This window comes from Atractosteus spatula, chromosome 4 (assembly GCF_055471065.1).
Source record: "Atractosteus spatula isolate fAtrSpa1 chromosome 4, fAtrSpa1.hap1, whole genome shotgun sequence".
In the NCBI taxonomy this organism is placed as follows: domain Eukaryota; kingdom Metazoa; phylum Chordata; class Actinopteri; order Semionotiformes; family Lepisosteidae; genus Atractosteus; species Atractosteus spatula.
In genome coordinates, this window is record NC_142709.1 from 51,275,192 (window position 1) to 51,297,460 (window position 22,269).

Below are 22,269 nucleotides of genomic sequence, written 5' to 3' on the forward strand. Positions count from 1 at the left end.
CTCTGAGATTCCCAGATTTCAAACTGAGCTATGAAAAGCAATGAAAAGGTGGAAGTAATTTAACAAGAGAGCAGAAAAATCAAAAGAAGACGTGAAAGTGAAGCCTTTTACCATTAATTAAATGCTGCTAAGAGAGTAAGAAATGAGAGAGATGCTAGGCTGGTACATCCTTAAAAGGACAGTAAAGGCTGACTGATTCTCTTTGCAGTTCAATGTGCCTTTCAATTGCCAGTGTTTGACAGACGATATATAACAGACCAATATATTCTTCAGTTTCCCAGGGATTCATTACATGCTGTGCCAAACCACTATAAATTCTGCCACCGTGCTTCGGGAAAATTGACTATATCTCTTGAGAAAACCTGCAGGGTTCAATATTCGAGCTGTGGAATTGGAGAACTGTCAGCAGGATTTGAGAACTGAGCTGTATTATCCTTCTTAATACCTTCTGCAAACCAAACTCAACTGTGAAAACGACTCGCTACTCAGACCCTTTGTTTAAACAGAAGGAAGATACCAATGGGAGAAAGAAAAACACTACCATCACGTGACCAAAATGGAAAGGAACAGTGGCAAAAAGGGCATACTTGTGTCATTCAATCTCATGGTGCTGAAGTAGAGAGCAGCCTTGGCACTCTTCAGACGCACTTGTCCCCAGTATGTCACTGCTTGTACTTCTACCATGTAGCTGCTGTTTGGCTGGAGCCCTTCCAGATCCACATAGTTTTGGGACTGTAATGGGATGAAAAGAACAGCAACAATGCACACAACTTAGGATTTCACTTTATTAAAAACACAAGCCTGTGGCCTGTCAGAGTCACCCAATCGGTACACTACGGAACCCTACACTGTCACATTTAAAATGTTTCCTAAAAGAAAAAAAAATGGTTATTAAAAGCACATGCGCATTTTGCTGCCTTCGACTGGGCTGTTTTATCATGGTGGGCCTCACACTAAATACCCCTGCCACCACTGCAAGTATTTTTGAGACCACATCTTCTGAGAGCCTGAAGTTGGATCCAGTTCTGCAGTCTGTATATTTGACCATTCAACAATCTTTGGTTAATAACAGAAGGCTGTTGTCAGATGTAGAAGTGTCTGGGTTGAAACCAGAGAAACCTGACAGCTTTCTTATATCTTTGCATCCACTACTAGATTCACACTCATATTCTGGGTCACCAAATAAAACATTATTGTGTGAAGTGATTACTAGAAGGGAATGTAAAATTTCTTCCTTGAATGGTCACTTGGTGCCTGTGTTAGGTCAGATGTTTGGCAGACTAAAGTGAAAAAACACTGTATTACGAAATCCGATATAGTGTGAAGAAAAAGGTTGGAATGGACATGGCCATAGTAAATTCCTACTTCAGTATCCTATGGGTTTACGCAGGAGACTGAATTCCTAACAACTGATTTAAGAGATCAACACTGATGAGGATTGTAGGGCCAAAACACGTCTGTGATCATTAACAATAAAGTAAATAAAAAATAAAATAAAACTTTTTTACTGGAAGCCAGAATGAACTGTTTTGATTAAATGCGGGCTAGTCAGTCTGGTTATTCTTTACCCGTTAATCTTGACATCTTATAGTGTAGAAATTGAACATAAAATCAGTCGTGAAAGGAAGAAAAATGTGAAATGGATTTTATTATCCGTGGTTAGGAGAGAAGACAACTCTTTTCTTACCAATAATTACCTTTGAAGAAAGCAGAAACTGAGAAAGAAGACAAAGTCAACAGGACAGTTTAATTGTTTTAGTAATTGGTATGTTTATATATGCCAATTATGAATATAGTGTAGTAGACATGATACTGTGAAGGCTGCTTGAGGATATAATATTAGTGGTTAAAACACAGTCTAACTGGTGTCAATAGTGGCTGGAGATTGTGAGCCAAAGGAATAATAAAAACTTTTTAAAAAATAGAAAATTACACCTTACTCAAGCATCAGAAGTCAGAAGAAGACTACTGACATGGCTGTATAATGAACTTAGTAAAGCTCTTGTTTATTCCAAGAGGCAGTACAAGTCCAGAAACAATGGATGTAGAAGCTTGTGTAATCAAAAGTAGTACTGCTCAGTGTTTATACTTTTGTGAACCATTTTGATTGTATTTACAGCACTGGGGCTCACGGCCTGCAATGAGCATTCCTTCTATTGTCTCAAAACAGTCACACCCAGGCCCCCAGCATTTACGCCCTTGCTTCGGCACAAAGTAAAAACAGAATGAAATACCCCATCGGTGGTCTTTCTTCTCTTTTTCTTTGCTGGAACAATGGACTTTCGGCTGACTGTCCAGCTCCAGAAGACTTTGTAGTGATGCACAGGAATGTCTGGTTCCTCTGACAGGTTCCAGCTCAGCCTGGCTGTGCCACTTCCCTCACTGTTACTGGTCATGTTGGTGATTCTCAGATTGGATGGGGTGGGAGGTGCAGAGGGATCTGCGATGGAGAGAGCAACACTTTAAACTTACCTTTCCTCATACAAATACCTTACAAATATTTACTGTGGTTAAAAGCACAGTATCTTACTACAAGTAAAATCATGGTCAAAGCATAGTGAAGGAGGCTGAGACCACAGCCAAATAAAAGACAGAAAATCTGTATTTACCAAAGAAAACTTTATGTACGTATTGCCTATCATTGCGAAGCTTAGTGATATGGTCCACAAAGTTACTTATAATGAAACATGGAACAAAAGACTATATTTAACCTAAAATAAGTTAAATGATTTGCTTATGTATGTGACTATAAACTGGTCCCTTCAGGACTTTCTATATTGACATTATTGTAGCATCTCTCAAGCCTAAAAAAATTGCATTCTTGACTTTTCACTACATACAATATGGGAGAAGTGACCAACTTGATATTCTGAGCTGTATAAAAATATTATTTAAAAAAACGGGCGGAGCGGTGGCACTGTGGCTAAGGATCTGCACCTGTGGCTAGAAGGTTGCCGGTTTAAATCCCCTGGCTGGCAGAGGAATCCTACTCCATTGGGCCCCTGAGCAAGGCCCTTAACCCCAACTGCTCCAGGGGTGCTGTACAATGGCTGACCCTGTGCTCAAACCCCACGATTCTCTCCCTGTCTGTGTGTCTGTGTCTCATGGAAAACAATCTGGGGTATGCGAAAAGATTAATTCCAATAGCAAGAAATCATATATGGCTAATAAAGTGATCTCTTAAATGGGCAAAAGTGAAAGTCACTTCAGAGAAAAGCACCAGTTAAATAGTAATAATTATTAGAAACACAAAGTAATTCTCTGCTCTACCAATCATTCAACATACTGACTCATAAAAATTGCAGAAAAGGTATTAGAAAATTCATACCTATTTTATAAGGATTCTGTATAACACAGCTGGTGTTCAGTAAGCCAGAATCAAAATAGTTTAATCAACAGCTCAAGCATAGATTCAGACTTTCACCTTTGTACAGCACAAAGCAAAATAATACAAGAGTAATGGTCTTAAAGGTTTGTTATGAATGCATTTAATATTAAATGACTTTACCTACTTGTCAGAATACTGAAATACACTTATCTGATTTTCTGGATTTCTATAAATCTGCATTCCTGAGGGCATTTTTGTAAACGTGTGCCCATCATTTTGGATACAAAACACACTTGCTCTTCCTTAAAATACCACATGCATCCTTCAAGCCCTTTAATTACACTGTTTAAAATACTTTGCATTATAAAAGAGACAAACCATTTTCTTTAGTTTTGCACTTAGTAAACAATAGCTTTGTGCTTTAGGTAAATAAACAGAGAAGCTGCAAATTAAGGTTGTGTCATTAATTAAGTGTATTTAATTATCTGCAATTTCCCTCACGGGATCAATAAAGTATCTATCTATCAAAGTATCTATCTATTGTAAATAGTCAGGCATTAAAACTTATTCCAGCTTTTCAGACCATGCCATTAGCTTTAATGTACTGTATACTCCTATTGGCATGCTAAACAATTATTCCTCAGGAACATAAACTGGTGTAAAAGTCAGAAATAATGCATGAAAGGTCTCTTAGATCTACAAAAGATATTTTGATCTTATTGTAAAACGTATTGTAAACTATAAGCCTGATTTCCCATAACTGGAATTTGGAAACAGGGTTGCCAAGATTAAGATTTATTTTTTACAATCAAATTTTGGAATACATTGCTACAGAGCATAACTGAGTTTCTCAATAATTAAATGCAGTATGCATTGTCCTTACTCATTAGTTTTTTTGTATTCGAAGTAATACAAATGTAAAGCAGAAACGTTTTTGTGGTAGTTTCAAAACCCCAAATAATCACTAAATGTGGATTACCCTATATTAATGTATATTAGCAAATCCAGATCTAGTGCTAATCAGAGCCCATGAAACCTATATTTCCTATAGTATGGTATGTTAGTTTATTGGAATTCATTTATGCATTTTAATCGTACTTTTCAGCTTTTTTGTTATTTTACACAGGCAAGACACTTTAGTCAAAGGCTCTCCTTTCAAGGCACAAATTGTGTTCTTGCTTAGTTTGCCAAAAGCACTCCAACATATTTTTGCTCTTCTTTTTACTTTGGCAACCATCTGGTTCTCCATTAATTGGCCCACATACAGTATACAGTACATAACAGTATACTTCTTTCAGCCTGGTACTATACGGAGAAGCGTGAATAACAATCATTGTTTTTAATGCCTCTTTTTTATTTCTGCTCGGAAAACTTCAGTTTTCAAATATATACATACACAAATGTACAAGCTTTGATATTAATTTTCCCTTTGCATATAAACATTGGATATGAACATTATGTCAAAACATCCCAATCCTTAGTAAAATCAGCATGCAGCTTTATTCAGATGAAACATACTCAAATTCTGTGATATGTGAATGTGAATAATAAAAGTTTTGAGAGCTTGTTTTTGGAAGAAAAGACGAGAAGACTCAAAGAAAGTGACTCAAAGAAGGTACCTGCTGGATGTGAGATCTTAATAATAATCTTAAAAATAATCTTTTTGATTATTTATCCCAAGAACCACAAAAAAGACATCAGCATGCACATCACTTGTCTTATTATTTCAAGGAATTCTTTTACTCCCGATTTTTTCTGGTGTTTTCAAGAGTCTATACTCTCCATTTTCTTGCAGTGATAACTAGACAGTCTTAATGATGATAAATGTAGCACTGGGAAAATTTATGAAATTCTATCAACTACAGAATTTGTAATGACTTTATGACCGATGATGTCAGTGTTACTCTGCCAAAGAATACCAGATGTCAAATGAAGAGCAAATTGGCTTTAATGACAAAATGATTGAAACTGAGATGGTAAAAGTCTTTAAATTTTGTCTTTTCCCACCTGAAACCTATTTAGGTTAGTTGAGAATGCAATTGGATGTAGCATAGCAGGGCAGTGACGAATGTGATCTGTGCAGTGTAAATAAGCCCCCACTGTTTCAGAACATTCCAAAACAAATTACAGGGTCACAAATCTTATTCGGGAGATATATCATGACTACATAAATAACTAGGAAATGGAAGATTTATCAAGCCCACTCATCCATTCAGTGGGTGGTTAACATTAATCCTCCGAAATTGTTATTCTGTGTTTATTTGATTTGATTTGCTCAATGTTAATAAATAGAACATGATCTTTTCCCAAGAGGCACTGTCCTTTTCCTGATGCAAAGTACAAAGGAGCACTTACATTCTTTAACATATGTAGTTATAACCTTTACAGAAATTAAATTAAAAATCCCTGTCTTTGTAATTGATCCATTTCCTTCCAATGCCCCATGGAAAGTTAATGTATGCCAATCGTGTAAATGCATATACATGCCTATAACTATATTCTGCATGTGGTTACATTTATTATGAGGGGCAATACCTGGCATTTTTAAATTCACAGTCTTAGTAAGTACAGTAGGTCTGTTTTGCATTCAAATGTCTTTAAGTCATTTAAAAGTCTATACAGTTACAAAGGTCAGATTTTATTAAGCTGGCTACAAAACTGACCTGTTTTTGTCAAGAAAATGGAGGCCAAAAAGCAAGCAGTTAAATGTGAAATACCTCAGATGAAGACTTTTAGAAATTTTTACACCTTGTCCTAAAGTATTAAGTTTCAGAAAACATGCACTAAAAAGCTGGCACATCTCCTTAGCGAGGCTGAATGTTAGGAGATAAGTCCAACAAACAAGGCACATACAGTAGCTCGCTTTCTCCCATTTTGTGTTCTTTATTCATTTTTAGTTGTGAAATTTTTTCAACTGCGCTGTGGGTGTCTGCTGTGTTTTGGTCATGCTCAGCAAAAGAGACTTTCAACAGCAGCCCCTGCTCTCTCCTCAGTAGATACAGTAGATGGGAGAGTTAGAGTTGGGCCCATACAGTATATATTTAAGAGAAAGCTAGGAAATCTCTATCTGCCCTTGTCAGAGCAAAACTGGAAACTGAGAAAGAGATTGGCATGCTCAGGGTTTGAGACAGATTGTGTGACTGTTCCCTTGAGACCGAAAGAATTACTGAACTCTTACAGCTTCAGGTTGTTTTGTTTGACTTCTTAAAAAAAGTATTAATTCGATTTGCCACCAGAAATCACTATTACTATTATTTTCTTAAACTGAGAACAATTAATTTTGATTACACCTACAGTATTAATCACAGTTGCAAAAGCCCTTCCAATTTTAGTATTAACAAATTGAAACATTTTTCTTATTAGGCCTGAGCACACAGTGTCAAAAAACAAAGGAAAGGGTGCCTTTTTCGATGCAGTCTGATTTCCTAAATCAAGGTACTTTCTTTACTCCAAAAAACAGATGCAGCTTGTTAAACCTCAGATGTGATGATAAATGACCCCGGTATAATATCCAGCCATCATGGTAGCTGCATGTAAAAACTCTCAATTTTCATTACACCTTAGCTAAATCTAGGTAAATTCAGCGAAAGGCTTTAGCCTGTGCATCCCTATAAGGCAGCCTCAAAGGCCCCACCCGTTTAGAATTTGTAGGTGTAGCTAATAAAAAGAATAGGGGTTCAGCCGCAGTGGCAGAACCTACAGGACAGTGCTGAAAATCAGGAAGGGGGACACCAACCTTTGGAGGAGTGGAAGTGTTTGCTGGGGGCAGTGAAGCCTCTGGTTCCATGAACATTGACAGCAGCCACTCTGAACTGATACCACCTGCTGGCTCTGATGTCCAACAGCCGCACTCGCTCCTCTGTTGTCTGTACAGGCAGATGGGGGAGAGATCAACTAAAGGGGTCAAGGGTGTCCTTAAGATACCTCACACACAGGGCGGTTACTCAACACATCATGTCCCATTCTTCACACCAGCAAGTGTTCCTTTCAAAATTTGATTCCATCAGCTTAATCAAGCTGCTTAATCACAAAAAAATGGTGTTTGTCAAAGCTCAAAGCTTTCATAGCATGTGCAGTGGCTTATAAAACACACTTCTTGCCTGTTTGTGAAGGACAGTTCTGTATGGAGTACCACCATGAGTAACTGTGCATGTCATGATTTCAAAGGGAACAATTACATACCGTACTGATTTTCAAAACTCAACTCGATATAAGTGTGGATGAGATTATACAAAACTTGGGAAGAGATATGATGGGTCATATTTGGACATTTAATTTGTGTTACTTTCTAAACCTTTCTGTAAACCTTTCTGGACATGAAAAAACACAGGATATAAAATAATTTTATATCCTGTATAGATCCTAATTAAAGTTTATTATACAGTAAAATAAAATCAATGGAATCAGTTGTACAAATCTTATATTTATATTTATAATGTATTATTATAAATTAATAAAATGTTGTTGTTGCTACCGCTGTTCACCCAAGTTTCCAGTTAAAGTAATGAATTTGGTATGGCTGAACCAGTAAACCATTATTACAGGACATTCATGGTCAGTAAATGCAACTGTCACAGCAGATCCTCAAGAATGTAGTCTGTGGAATGACTTTGAAAAGGGATTAATCCATTCTTACAGAGGCTGCAATTTTATTGTTTTAAAGAAATCTTTAAACATATAACTAACTTAAGACCTGGGAAAATTATTATTTTGATTAATTATATCCCAGCAGTTATAGATGTGCTCTGTAATCTAAAGGTTTGCTCAACTTCTTTTGTCCCGTGTAGCATTAAGCTGATGAAGCCTGGCATGTAGCATGTGCTCAGAAGAAACTGGATCACATGTTCCTAAAATAATAAAAAATAATAAGGTTACAATAAACGGTTACCATTACTGGTTTATAGGCTCTCTGTAGTTTATATTATAAATCAAATAGTTATGTATTTATATGATGATGTTTCCATTTAAATACATAGCCTTCTGAACTTCACCATCTTGTATAGTAAGCAGACAGCTTACATACTGTACCTGTGCCACTGTCTGCCAGTCTGTGGCATCATCCTCGCTTGGATGTATTCCATAGTTCCACCTCCTTTGCACAACATAAAGAACAGGTTCCACGGAGATGTTGAACTTAGAGGACCATTTGATCTCAAGCTGGCCATTCGGAAGCTCTGTGAAGCTCAATTCCTTCCTGGGCTTCAGTGGAGCTCCTGGAAATTAAGACTTTATTAGACTTCTTACAGCCATGAGCTTTATAACTAGCCATGGTTAAAACAGAACACGTGCAGACAAGTTAACATGTCAGATTAACAAGTAGTTAAAATAAGACTTTGCAATAGTACTTACTAGATTGTATGCTGGTGTAGCACCACATTCATGTGACACAAGAACATATTAGAAATTCTCCCACACTCACACACACAGAAAGAAGCAAGAAATACGTTTCTTGAATACTGACATACTTGTTGTATAACATTTTCGTCATCTGATCTAATTGAAGGGAAAAAAACGAGATCTAGTGGAACAGGTTCGCAACAAAAAAGTAAGAAGCTCTGGAGTTTTTGTTAGAAAAGATTCAAATGAATTGCCAACAGTGCTTGAAGAAAGGAAACTTCACAAAACAAACCCCTTGTCTTTTAACTCTCTTATACCTCACAGTTAACAAAGCAATGTCATCTTGTGAAGTGCTCACAGGAAATCCTTAAGCCAGCAGTGCAGCAATATAATACATAAAAAATTCACCAGTTATGATAGAGTAACAATTAAAAAAAAATGCCTTTCATCTTCAGACCTGTGTTCTGCTCCATCCTTAATCCTTTCAGTTCTAATTGACATTTCTTTGCTCTGTGGATGTTTGAAAGCTACTATTTAACAATTCTCTGTAGGTTTATCATATGACACGTAACAAGAGTGTTGAATTGTATAACAGTTACTGTTGTTCCAAGATGTATGTGTATGTGTCTTTAGTCATGGTAGACTGGCTCCATAAATTAAATATTCCAAAACAAAGAATTTCAGAGACCGACTAAGGGGTAATAGGTTTATTGTGTACAGAGTAGTGTAAAAGAGAAAAGTTGTTAACTAAAATGCCATTTTCCCTCATCGCAGTCTGTGTTAGCAATGACTACTTCATCGATCCCTTATCAGAAAGCTGCTTGTCATGGTAAAGATCTGGTAAGGATCACAGCAACCTAGAGCCTATCTTGGGGGCACAGGGCACAAGGCAGAACTATACCTTGAATGGGATACAGGGATCACACACACGTACATGGGCAAATTGAGATGTAAACAAATAACAAAGGGAACAGCTGGCCATGGTATGGTCATCAAACTAGGTGGTAGGTTTTTGAACAGACAGAACCAGTTTGGTTTTCTCCAAGGAAACACATAAAGAGATAATTCTGCCCTGAATGACCTTTTTAGCGACTTGAAAAATTCTTTGAGCTTGGCCCTTGGATTCAATTATACAAATACAAACAAGTCTCAATTAGTTCAAGGAAGAAGACATTGTAAGATATCATTTTGAGTATAAGAGCAATGTTTTTATTAATAATACTACAGTAAACCCTTGGTTTAATGGGCTAATGGGGGAAGGGGTGTCAGTTATTGCAGACCGTCCATTAAATTAGTAAGAGAATGTCCTGGGGAGGAAGGGTGTGGCCTTGAAGTTATTATCGATCTGGTGTAGGCTGGAGGAGAGCTCTTGAATCAGTGTGACTTGAAAATCTTTGTGGTTCTCTTAAAAAGGGGAACAGGTTTTTACAGAGCTTCTTGTTTAACAAGGTTCTTGATGAGTGATAAGATGGTTTAAATGTTAAAAGAAAGAAAAATCTTAATCTTGATTAAAAATCTTAACACGATTAGACTTTACAACAATACTTTAACAATTATCAAAATCTAACAACCACATGAGTAAGACAGACCAAATGGCCTCCTTTCCTTTCTTCTTCTCAAATAATAAATACAAACATTAGAAACTCCTTCAATCATCCATAACACGGAAAAAGCTCTTTCAACACTTCAAAACTTCCACTACCTACTCAAACAATATATGAACTCTCCAGCTTTATAATGTGAAAGACACCACATTAGCCAACTCAAAGAGAACATATTAGAGTACATGCTGTACAATGTAATGCAGTAGTTCTTTTTGAAAGCTGTCTCTTTAATCCATGATCCATCTAGCAAATCTTAGTCAATAAAAAAGACATCACAAAAAAATTTTTTTTCATGCCCTATCCCGATAATAATGTGGAATAATTTTACTAATTTGCATGTAAAAATATTTCTCATCTGCTCTGAATTAGGGGCTGTTAGAGTTCCAACAGTTAGTAGTAACTTAACCTCTCTGGTGGATATAATTGTGTGCAGATGGATTAGTAAGGTACAAAAAACAGTATGATTGAAGAATGTTGTTCTGGTTTACTTTCAGTAAATGTGCACACACAACAGCCAATTTTGTAGATTTGCACACCATTGCAAACAGCTCTTCTTTCTTTTTTCCTATCTGAATAGATGGTTTCTTTCAATGGTGTTAAAAAAACAGTAAAAACTCCTACAGTATATCTAGCTGTTGCATTATTGAGGAATATATCAAACCAAAAGTATTTCTGGGAATGTATTAAAATTTATAAACACAAAAATCTGTGTATTTAACAGTTAACACGATCTACAGGTTTGATGGGTGATAGACTTTGTTCATAATAAGTAATTACAAACAGAACACAATGAAGTCAATTACTGATATAAGGATTTTAGGTTTAACTGAACTGATATTGAGGTTTTATGACTCTTGATCATCTTTTAATAATGTCCATCTTATTGGATAGCGAAAACTATGATCAGACATAAAAACATGCATGCATTGTTGAAGTGATTCAGCTGAAGAATTTGATTTTTTTTGTTTACAATTGGTCCCATATGTTATCCTGTAAAGTATTAATTTTATTGCATTTTTGTCCATACAATAGATGATTTTTTCTCAATTACAAAATGTCTTAAACATCCAGTTTTCAAATTACTAGAATGACGTTGAAATATACAATCCAAATCATTACACAAGAACAAAGCCAATAAATCAAAAATTGACAGATATCACTTACCTCAGCACATATGATTAACTGATTTGCAATGTATTTTATCTGTCACCTGAGTAGTGATAGCACAATAGTATACAGTAGTTAACTGTGTTGTTCAAAAACCAGCAATATATGACAATATATACTGGCTAATTTAAAGCACAGATTTTCCATCAAAGGTTTCTTTATTCACAAGTAGAGTCTGGAAAACAAAACTGATTTGATTCTAAGTGGTAAGTGTATTCCCATTAAATATCAGGGGAGGTGACTGCAAAGTCAGTTCATTTCTCATTTGTACTGATTTGTTACTCCTCAAACCCACACAAGCACAAACCTAACATCAACTCCTTATGTGCAGCTGAAAGTCTAGGAGTCTTTCAAATACAGTCTGAGGTGAGAAATGTTTTCTGAAAACTCACAAGCTCCTTGGAAAAAGACTCTCCTTCAAACTGCTCATATTTCAGTGTTACAGAGCTCAAGCAGTGCTGCCTGCCAATCTTTTGTGGTTTCACTATCTGTCACACCTCCAGCAAAACGTGTAGCACAATGAAAATCTCTCAGCATTTTCTTCCTACCCAAAAGTGATTCATCTTCCATAGAGCAGGCACACAGCCAACACCAGAAACATGATATAATTATGGTAGTAAGACTAACCTTCCAATTAATGTGTAATGATGCTATCGTACTAGTCATTTCTAAAATATAAAATACTTGACCCAGCCTCTCTTCCACATAAATGCTTTCTAGTCTTCTTCAAAGCTCCAGGGCACATAAATAACACTTTATAGCACTAAGATCCAAAACAAATTGCAGTCTTGCCATTCCTTTTACATCAGACCAAACACAGGTACTTTCATTTCCATCTTTTAATCAGTCTCTACACAATTTGTAACTCCCAGGGAAACTCATTCAGTACTGATTGCACAAGAGGAATTTCTTTTTACAAAAATAACAAATTGACCCTTTCCAGCAGCTATAGGAAAGACTCCCAGTGAATTTCACATCACATCACAGTGAAAAAAATGTGAGCAAAAATTAATGATGCCAAATGTCAACAGAGGCTCCCTCCGCCAATACAACTTGACAGCTGCTAAACTTTCTAATGTTTCTAGACCATGAAATTTAAGAATTTCCTCAAATTTATCATTTCCACAAGGTTCCCAGGACAACAGCTGTCGATGCATAAAATATTAATGAAAAAAGCACATAATCTATTAATGAATAAAAAAGGCACATCTCACACATAAAAATCCTGCTGGATTTTTGGACACGGTTTCATCTGTCACTCTTTGGTCTAGTCTATGATGGTGACTTATTAATCACCTTATCAAAAAGAGGGTAAAACTCCATAAAGTGTGTTACAGGAAATCTTCATGTTTAGGATAAAGAGATGCACACTATAAATTAATGCAGTTTATTTTTAATAAGTATAAACGCATTTTATGTATAGCTGCTATCAGTTGACATGCTTTTGCCAATGCAGTTAAGAAATGGTGGCTCGTTTCTGCTTGAGAGTGTCTGCACCCTGCCTTCCTGAATGAGAACTGAGCCTGTTTCTTGTTTGTTTTCCAAACGAGTCTGCTGATTGTTAAAGAAAATCATGCCATTCCATCAGCAGCCTCTCTTATGGATAGACCTTCAAAAATTTTGACAGCATTTTGTTTTGTTACAGAAACATGAGGTCCCTTACTTAAACCAACAGGTTTACTTATCATATAACTTCAACTGAGTAAAAGTCTATCCTATTGAAAACAATAACACAGCAAAACAGTTAACCACAAAAGTCATTATTTTACATGCCTATCAGTTCAGCAAATTTCTGGTGTCGAGTTTTTATTGTGCTTCAGTCTATACACTAGAAGTAATTTTGTGTGACTCTTGGCTTTTCAGAAACAAGAACTTCAAATCAAATATAACTTAGCATTTATTGTGAAAGGAAGATTTTCATTCAGCCAGTATTGCATTACAATACCCAGTAGCTGTGAGAAAAACAAACTACCTGTATCTAAAGGTGCTGATATGTAAACAATTTCATCTTCATCTTCAAGTATGTTGACTATACAGTAGATATTTAAACAAATTTTGGAAATTATGTTGGGAAAAGACCATTTTTAATTTTAACACAAATCATTCAAAACCAATGCATTTTTGAAAATAGTTTGATGAAATACAACTGTACTCTCTACAATCAATGCTTTAAACCTCTTCCTATTCAATAACCCACAAAAGTAATAATGAAGCAAATTATATTACAGATCTAGATTCCAGCACATTACAGAAACAAAATATAATCCAACTGTTATCTAATTAGATTTTCATCCAGCCATTACTGGGCTGATGGGGGTTGTAGACTAGTCTTGGTAGTGATAAGTCTTTGCTGAAACTGCAGGACCCAATCAGGACTGCACCATGGGAGTTACATTACTAATAAATTAAAATTAACACATTAACTTTGAAAAATGTTTACTCTATCATGATAATAATCAGAGACTTTAACCTCAGAATGCATAATCATCTCTGAAAAAAATCAATAAGAACTTAAGAAAGTTTAAACAATAATCTTAAAGTATAATCAAGACAATTATCCATAATACAGATTAATAACATTTTGGACTTCAGAAACATTAATTACAAACACTATTGTAATTAATTATTGTGTCATTTTTTCATTGCTCTTTTAATTCAATTAAATTAAGAATTCTTTGGTGATCACCTACTGAATTTTTTTGTGCCCTTTCAGGTTTGTACATAATAAATCCTGATCTATCTGCATTGCAGAGAGAAACAAATTATGTCAATAACAAGAAACTTCTGACACTGAGCCAATTAGATTGTATTAACTAGAACAGTGGTTCTCAAACTGTGGTACGCGTACCGGCAGTGGTACGCCAAATGACCCTGGAACTGTGTCGTGTGCGCTGAAAAATCGGGACGGGTTTTCATATTTTGTATTTTAATACGTGTCGAATACGCAGCCTACGTACTACGATACAGTGCGCGCTAATACTTCAGTGGACACAAGAGATACTCTGTAATTCTATACCACTCTATAGGAATGCGTGCTACGGATGCAAGTGACCAATTGTATTTAAGAAAAGCTACTGTATCTCCAGCAAATAGGGAGAAAGGAGAATGTGCGTGATTTTGGAACAATGCCAACGTTGTAAACACAGAAATGCATAGAAATACGTGCTACGAACGCAGGTAATCTTGTGAGCACACGAAAGCGTGATAACAGAAAAATATTTAAGAACTGTTCTAATTTGAGAAAAATACACCGAGCGTCTCTGTATTTCGCTCCCATGCGCATAAAATAAAAACTTTAAATAAATACGGAAATAAAAACGGAAACCCGGAAAAATGCGAACTTGCTTATTGCTAAAGCAGGTAAGCTACGCTATTTTTGAAGAACCTTATTTACCGTTGGCAAAAGAGCTGACACGTATTATGTGTAGAGAAAAAGCTGCTAAACAGCTCGACCTGCTGCCCCCCGAAAGACACAGTCATTCATAGAATTATTGAAATGAAGGATTATATCAAAAGTACACTGATAGAGCGCGTTAAGATGAGCAGATGTTTTTCACTGCAATTAGATGAGTCTGTAGCAGATTTGGCCAATTTGCTCGTTAACGTTAGATACAAGTTTGAGGGTATGTCCCATGAAGACTTTCTGTTCTGTAAACCGCTACCAACAGGAACTACAGGAGAGCACATATTTCAGCTTCTGAATGAATTTATCGTAGAGAATGGCCTCGACTGGATAAAATGCGTCTGAGTTTGTACAGACGGTGCTAGAGCAATGACAAGCCGACATAACGGTGTAGTTGCACGAATTAGAGAGGTTGCTCCAGAAATTAATGTACGCATTACAACATCCACCGCGTGACCTTTGCCGTCAAGAAAATGCCTGACGATTTAAAATCTGTTAGACTCTGTTGTGAATTGTATCAAGGCTCGAAAAATTAATTCACATCTGCTTTGCTCAACTAAACAGGCTCACCCCTCTCACTGAAATGGTGCTTTTTTATTAGTTGTTGTTAATGTTTTTTTTCTGTAAAACACTTTGAGAAGCCACCTTTAAAGGCGCTATATCAAATAAAGTTTATTATTATAATATTTATTATATGTATGTGTGAGTGTGTGTGCATGCACACTCATGTTGGTCATTGAGAATTTCTGGGGTTCCTATGAGATGATGACTTGTAGGTGGTACTTGGATGCTTTGGTTGGATTAGGGGTGGTACTTGGTCCAAAAAGTTTGAGAACCACTGAACTAGAACACTTCATACTCGTTGCCCATAAACAGGTGTTTTGAGATTCTATTCACTGCAAAATTGCAAAATGTTAAACTAAGTTTCTTCACTGCATTAATAACAAAGATGTTACAATATTAGAAAACATTATTAATATAAAAGTTTTATGATAATATCATATAAAAATTGTAACTCCTGATATTGTTTTTTGCAATGCTGAAATTTCAGCATCAAAGCAGCATAAAAAGGGAAGGTATTTTTGAATCATTAATGATTAAATGGCATTACTATCCACACAGAATAAAGTATGCCACTGTTTTTCCTTTGTTACCATTACAGTATGATCTTTCATTTATTATTGTTAATAATTTATTATTAAAAGGTTAGATATTATTGCTACCAATGATATGATGCCGATAATCATCATCATTATTATTATTTTTAACCCGGGAAATAAACAATGGAGTTTATGTGAGAATAATATCATATATTATTCGTTAATTACATTGCCTTGTGTTAACTTAGTAATTATCGTATACGCACCAGGTGTGTATAACTGTGTGGTAATAAGTGGGCTGTCCTTGACCACAAGTTTTGTTGTTTTATTATCTTAAAGTTACAGTGTCCTCCAAAAGATTTAAGACAGGAAAGCCTGAACTGGGATTTTCACTATGAACTCTAATAATGTACAGTAATTTTTCATAGAAAATTGTGATTAATATGTACAGCTCTTAAGTATTTTATTTGATGGTCTATTTAGTTCTATCTTCTTGTGTCATATAAACAAATCAAAAGTACTGAACCCTCTTTATTTTGAAGTATGGAAAGTGTTGAGACAATCGGCTGACAGGTGCCTCTTGTCAGTCTGGTGTTTAGTGTTCAGTAATTAAGGCACTCAATTAAGACATTTTGAACAGCCTGTCGTCCTGTCTCACTTGGACGTCTGTGTTGGGAGCCCATAATAGACACACACAAAAGTCACAATGAAAACCAGAGGATTTTCTCATGAAAGCAAGCATTTCTGAAGTGAAAAGGAAAACTCAATCAGAACCATAGCACAGAAATCAGGCATACCAAATCAACAATTTGGAATATAGTGAAGGAGAAAGAAACCACAGGTATAATTGCCTCTCAGCCAAGACTGGGCCAGCCAAGAAAAACATCTGCAGTTGATGACCGAAAAATTGTCCGAGCTGTCAAAGAAAACCCCAAAACAACTGTCAGTGAGATCACCAATAACCTCCAGAGTGCAGGGGTGATGGTATCAAAATCTACAGTTCACAGAAAACTGATACAGCAGAATTAAAGAGGCCACACCGCAAAATGTAAACCCCTCATCACTACCAACTCAGAAAAACCAGATTAGAGTTTGTTTAGTAGTGCAGAGATGATCCAGGCAAGTATTGGATCATTTTCAAGGACGGATGTGACCAATATAAACGTTTACCAAAGCAGTCTTAAGCTTAGAATCTGGAGAAATGGCTGCCTCTGGAACTGGCTCACTCATCTTTATTGATGATGTAACTAATGATGGCAGCATCAGAATAAATGGTGAAATTTACAGAGACATTTTGTGTGATTACGTAGAAGACAATGACCCAAAAGTAATGCAACCATGAAGTACATCAGGAGTAAAAAGTGGAAAGTCTGAGACTGGCCAAGTCAATATCTTCAACTGGATTTAAATCTGAAAGTATGCTATATGCGACAAAACACCTCAATAACAAACAAAAACTCAAAAAGTGCAACAAAGGCTTGGCAAAGGATCTTAAAGGATCATACACAAAGTTTGGGGAGCTTAATGGGATGCAGAATTTATGCAGTTATTGCCTAAAAGGCATGTGCACCATATACTTTTACTCTCTGAAATTTAAAGTGAATATGTCCCAATACTTACGGTTACTTGAAATTACTGGATTGAACACAAAGTATGTTTTTGACAAATGTACAGTATGCATAGCACTACTCTAAAACATATATTGTACTTCTCATTCATATAAAGCAAATACAAATTGCTTTATTTCAAGGTGAAAGAATGACTTAATTTTGCTGTCTCAATACTTTTGAGGGCACTGTATTTTGGAACAGGCTTCTATCAACCGTTCTTATAGACACATTGGAAAACAATGTAGGACCACCTCATAAAAATTAACAAAACTGAGTTAAGTAATTATAGATCAATGAATCTGACTTATATATATTGTATGTTGGGGTGTGCAAGAATCATCAAGATGACAAGATGAAAGGATTTAAACATTTTTAGTCTTGAACAAAAATCTCTTCATTTTCTAACTGCTTCTTCCAATTCAGGGTCGCAGGGAGAGCAAAAGATGCAAGGCAGCAAACACCCTGGGCAGGCAGAAAAACAGATGCACAAACCAGGGTCAATTCTGACAGAAGTCAATTAGCCTACCAGTATGTTTTTGGACTGTAGGAGGAAACCCGAGCACCATGGGGGAACCCTTGCAAACACTGGGAGAATATACAGACTCCATGCAGATATTGAAGTCAATATCATCATGTCTTTCAAGTACAAAGTTTGGATGGCTCCTCAGATTAATTATTTATTAGCAAACATGCAATATGGGCTGAATGACCTCATCTCTAACATTTCTTACACTCTTACATACAGTATATTGTAAATTATATTGTATATTGTATGAAATATGATTAACCAGTTTTGATGAGTTTGGGTGAGCTCCAGTGCCACCAATTGCTTTTTGGTTGCATTAAAGAAGTAAAGAACTGCTGTAATTTTTGAAAGTTCAGCACAAGACACAAATGAATTCTATTTAAATCTCGGAGCAGCACGATTTTCTAGTCAAGAACGAGTGCTCCAGAAACAGAAAGGCTCTGCCAAGAGAGGCAGCTGTCATCTCATCTGCAGCCCGTTCTGTTGTTGCTCCCTCCAGAGGATGACCTACCTTTGTAGAGGTTTCTGGGCAGTTGGCACGTGTGCCCACAGCCGTTGGAGCAGCACTTCTTGACACCCGAGCACTCGCCGTCGTCCTCGCAACTCTCCACACAGGCGGCGGCGAATCCACTGGCCCTCTCTGGGGCGGGGCAGTCGCCCTGCTTTGCCGCCTGCGTCGACCTCAGGAACTCGCAGCTGGTGAGGCACTCATAGTGCTTCTTCGGGAACAGAGGCTGCCGGTGGCAAGGAGGAGGAAGAGGGGGGAAACGGAACATGAGCACCCATTGTTTCAGTCATCATTTTCGAAAATAGAAATTTGGCATTACCACCAGTGATATTTCTGAAATCTCTCAGGTTGGCAAGCTATTAATAAGTTACTACGGCGAACCTTGCAACTCCAACAATCTACTATATCATCCATCATTCTCCTGACTATATTACATAGCAAAAAAATGATTAACATGTACAAGTTAGCTTTATTAGAATTTTTAACTCCACTTTGAAAATGTGAATTATACAACACTTAAAAAATAATAGGCAAGTGTAACAAATACCACATTAGTGAGGCAGAAACACAGTAACACATTTATACTGTACTCTGAATTCCCAGCACCTTAAAGTTGTACAGTATGTCCTGCATCTTGCATGGAGAGGCTCCAATGCCCTTGAGACTAACTGTAGAGATTTCTTTGTCACTTAAACATATATTCCACAAACATACGACATTGCAACATAAGATAAAGCATGTATATCTGTCAACCAAAACCAAGCAGAATTGACAACAGGGGCAGCATATGAGGGCAAATTCCTGTGCCACTCCAGGTCTTCCATCTTCATGTCAAGTCACAATGCTAAATAACACATCTGTTAATCGTTCAAAGTAATTTGGGATCTTCGAAAAAACTTTTCTATAGTTCAGATTCTTTTTTGCCAGGCGTCACATGGCCTACCTCACACAAGTTCTGGCACTGAGTCTCCTTCAGATCCCAGGCTTCCTTGCAGGGCTCCAGGCACTGAGGAAGAGAACAAAGTGTCAGTACCTCAAAGACGCCACATCAAAGAGCAAGTCTGTGCCTGCAGCCAGCCTCCTTCCCTCGTGCCAACCAATTCTTCTGAAGCCTCTGCGGTAAGTATGCAAGCACCGATTCTGCTCAAAACAAAGGACATGTTCATTATGAAAATGAGGACTGATAATGAACACTGCAGTACCCATTCAGAAAAAATCCCATTTACAATAGAAATCACAGGCTTATCAGGCTTATCAAAGCTGGGTTTCCTAATAGCATATGCTCGGTGCTAACACAAATTCTTGCTCTCTGAACCATTTGGAGTGGTATTGTGATCTTAAACTCTAAACTATGTTATGAATGCCAGACCTGTCCTCAAGAATTTGCCTTAAAAATTGATTTATGCAGCTTTAAAAAATCAGAAGAGCATCACAGAAGAGCAATCAAGCTCTTATCATCTATAGAAAGAATTAACTTCTATGAATACAAATACATGGGTATTAATCTTGCAATTTCTTTTTTTACTGCAAGACTACCTCTGGTTTTATTTACTAAAAGGAAATCTGTTGAATTTATGTTACATGACAGAAAAAACCTTTTGGTATACTCATGTACTGTATTGAGTTAGTAGACAGCTACTCGGTGGAGCTTCCCAAATTTTATGAAAGTAAAATCTAATTAGTGGTAATGGGCAATGGGATTCAGATGGTATGTGTGGTTTTATACTTGGCAGCCATAATTCAGTGACGGTTCTTTGTGACTGTATTGCGAATTTCCCATCCAATTAAGACATTTAAACACATACAGATTGAAACACCCAGGTAAAAAGTAAATTTCTTCTGCACATCCTTTAATATACCCAGTCATTTTTAAAGGAAGATTTTAATCCTCTTGAACTCAAATCAGGATTAATTAAAACCCTGTACCTAAAACTTGTAAAACTAATAAAAGGGTCCATAAAAGTAGAAATCCCTATGAAACAAGGCAGGAGTACACTTAGGTGTGGTAATATAAAAGGGATCTCAATATTAAGCGCCTGTTTACAATTAAAATGAACGAAAGCACAAATAAGTAAATAGGAATTTACAACATAATTATATAATTATAAAAGCCTTCTTTTATATTTCTGACCCTCACTTTTATTAATGATCTGTTAAACACATAACCACACTGATACTTACTGTTTATTGAATGGAATTTAACATGTCAGAGTGTATTAGAACAATATATTGTTCTATACAGCTGTTTCCAGGATTTCTGTAACCACTAAAAAGCACTTCTAATTTTCTTTTCAAATCTAACCCTTGTTGAACTTATCATTAAGTCATAATGCAGGACACATGACATAAGGAAATACTGGCAAAAACATTTGTTTGAACCCAGCTTTATTCCATTTTTAACAGTGTTTAAGTTTAAGATTGTTTTCTCTGCAGTGCATTAACACTTTCTTTTGCATTTTAAAGTGAGAATTTTACGAAAACTCTAACTGAACATCGTTGCTATGTTTTGTTTGAAAGGTAAACTCAAAAAAAATTAAAGAGTAGTTCAGGTGGGTAGCTGCGTCAGCATGCGTAGGCTGCAAAGGAACAAGTAATAGGTTTATTCCATGCTGAAAAAAAGAAGAAAGAGAACACAACGTTTCGGCCGTGGAGCCTTCTTCAGGTGTGAGAGAGACAAGGCAGTAGGTAAAGTAGCGGGAGAACAAAGGCTGGGAGGGAGGAGGAGTGAGAGGCAGGAGCAGGGGACAGAAAGAGAGTTAAATTTTCTCCATTCATTGGAAGTTTCATTTCACACCTCTTTACACCCATTCTGAGTTCACGCCTCTCTTTCTGTCCCCTGCTTCTGACAAGCTTCCATCCACTCCAGTACCGTTCATTTCAGAACCTCCTCACTTGCACACTACTCAATGTTTGTGAAATAAAAACCTGATAAAAGCTTGTTTCAGATACTAATGTGATTGGTTTTGCCCTGAAGTTGTTTAAGTTGACAATTGCCACCCTGTTAGCCATCGCACTGAAAACCACTGCACCACAGACACAGTATCTGTGCCAGGTCTTGGGCTCCATCAGAGCCACAGCTGAAGAAGAAAATCATCCAAACCCATATGACACAGTATCTGCCAGAAAAACACTTTTCTTTCAAAATTTAACACAGCCCTGCCTTCCAGACACCATAACTGCCTTCAATCTTTCATTTTGAAGCTTTAAGATTTTGTTCTGAAGGGAACAAAGGGAAATCTGAAGGGAAATCTATGATGAATGAGTAACAGGAAGTTGGTGCACTTTCTTTCAACAGACTGAACAGATAAGTGTCTCCATTATAATCCACATCTAGACCAACCTTCCAGCTACAGTATGTGTAATAATGGTGATGATAACCCATGATAATGATGACGTTGTTTTTTTCTACTACAATGGGGTTGGGGTGATAATGGTTTGCAGTGCCAGCATCTTATTGCCCCACGCTACATGACCATGCCATGCTCAAGATCCTCCGGACAGTGGCCATGGAGGAGTTTGGCTTTCTATGATGAATTCCTGCTGTAGCTGGTGCCATTATACTAATGAGATGTTAAACCAAGATCCTGATTAACTGGTCATTAAAGATTCCCCTGGCACTGTTTATAAGAGTAGGATTTCCTTACCCAGTGTGCTGTCTTAATTCTACTCTGAGCCTTCAAAATCTG

General features: G+C 36.7%; 1 protein-coding gene across 2 annotated transcripts in view; it reads right to left on the reverse strand.

Moving 5' to 3' along the window:
* The window catches only part of LOC148836501 (anosmin-1), a 70,211-nt gene that overhangs the window by 11,444 nt on the left and 36,498 nt on the right, over window positions 1-22,269 (reverse strand). For both annotated transcript variants that reach the window (XM_088913324.1, XM_088913323.1), the window contains exons 3-8: window positions 19,527-19,589; window positions 18,587-18,809; window positions 8,357-8,541; window positions 7,065-7,194; window positions 2,235-2,440; window positions 588-732 (exon numbers count right to left, since the gene is read on the reverse strand). In XM_088913324.1, coding sequence (XP_088769450.1) covers window positions 588-732; window positions 2,235-2,440; window positions 7,065-7,194; window positions 8,357-8,541; window positions 18,587-18,809; window positions 19,527-19,589 — 952 coding nt within the window. The remainder of the gene's footprint in view (window positions 1-587; window positions 733-2,234; window positions 2,441-7,064; window positions 7,195-8,356; window positions 8,542-18,586; window positions 18,810-19,526; window positions 19,590-22,269) is intronic.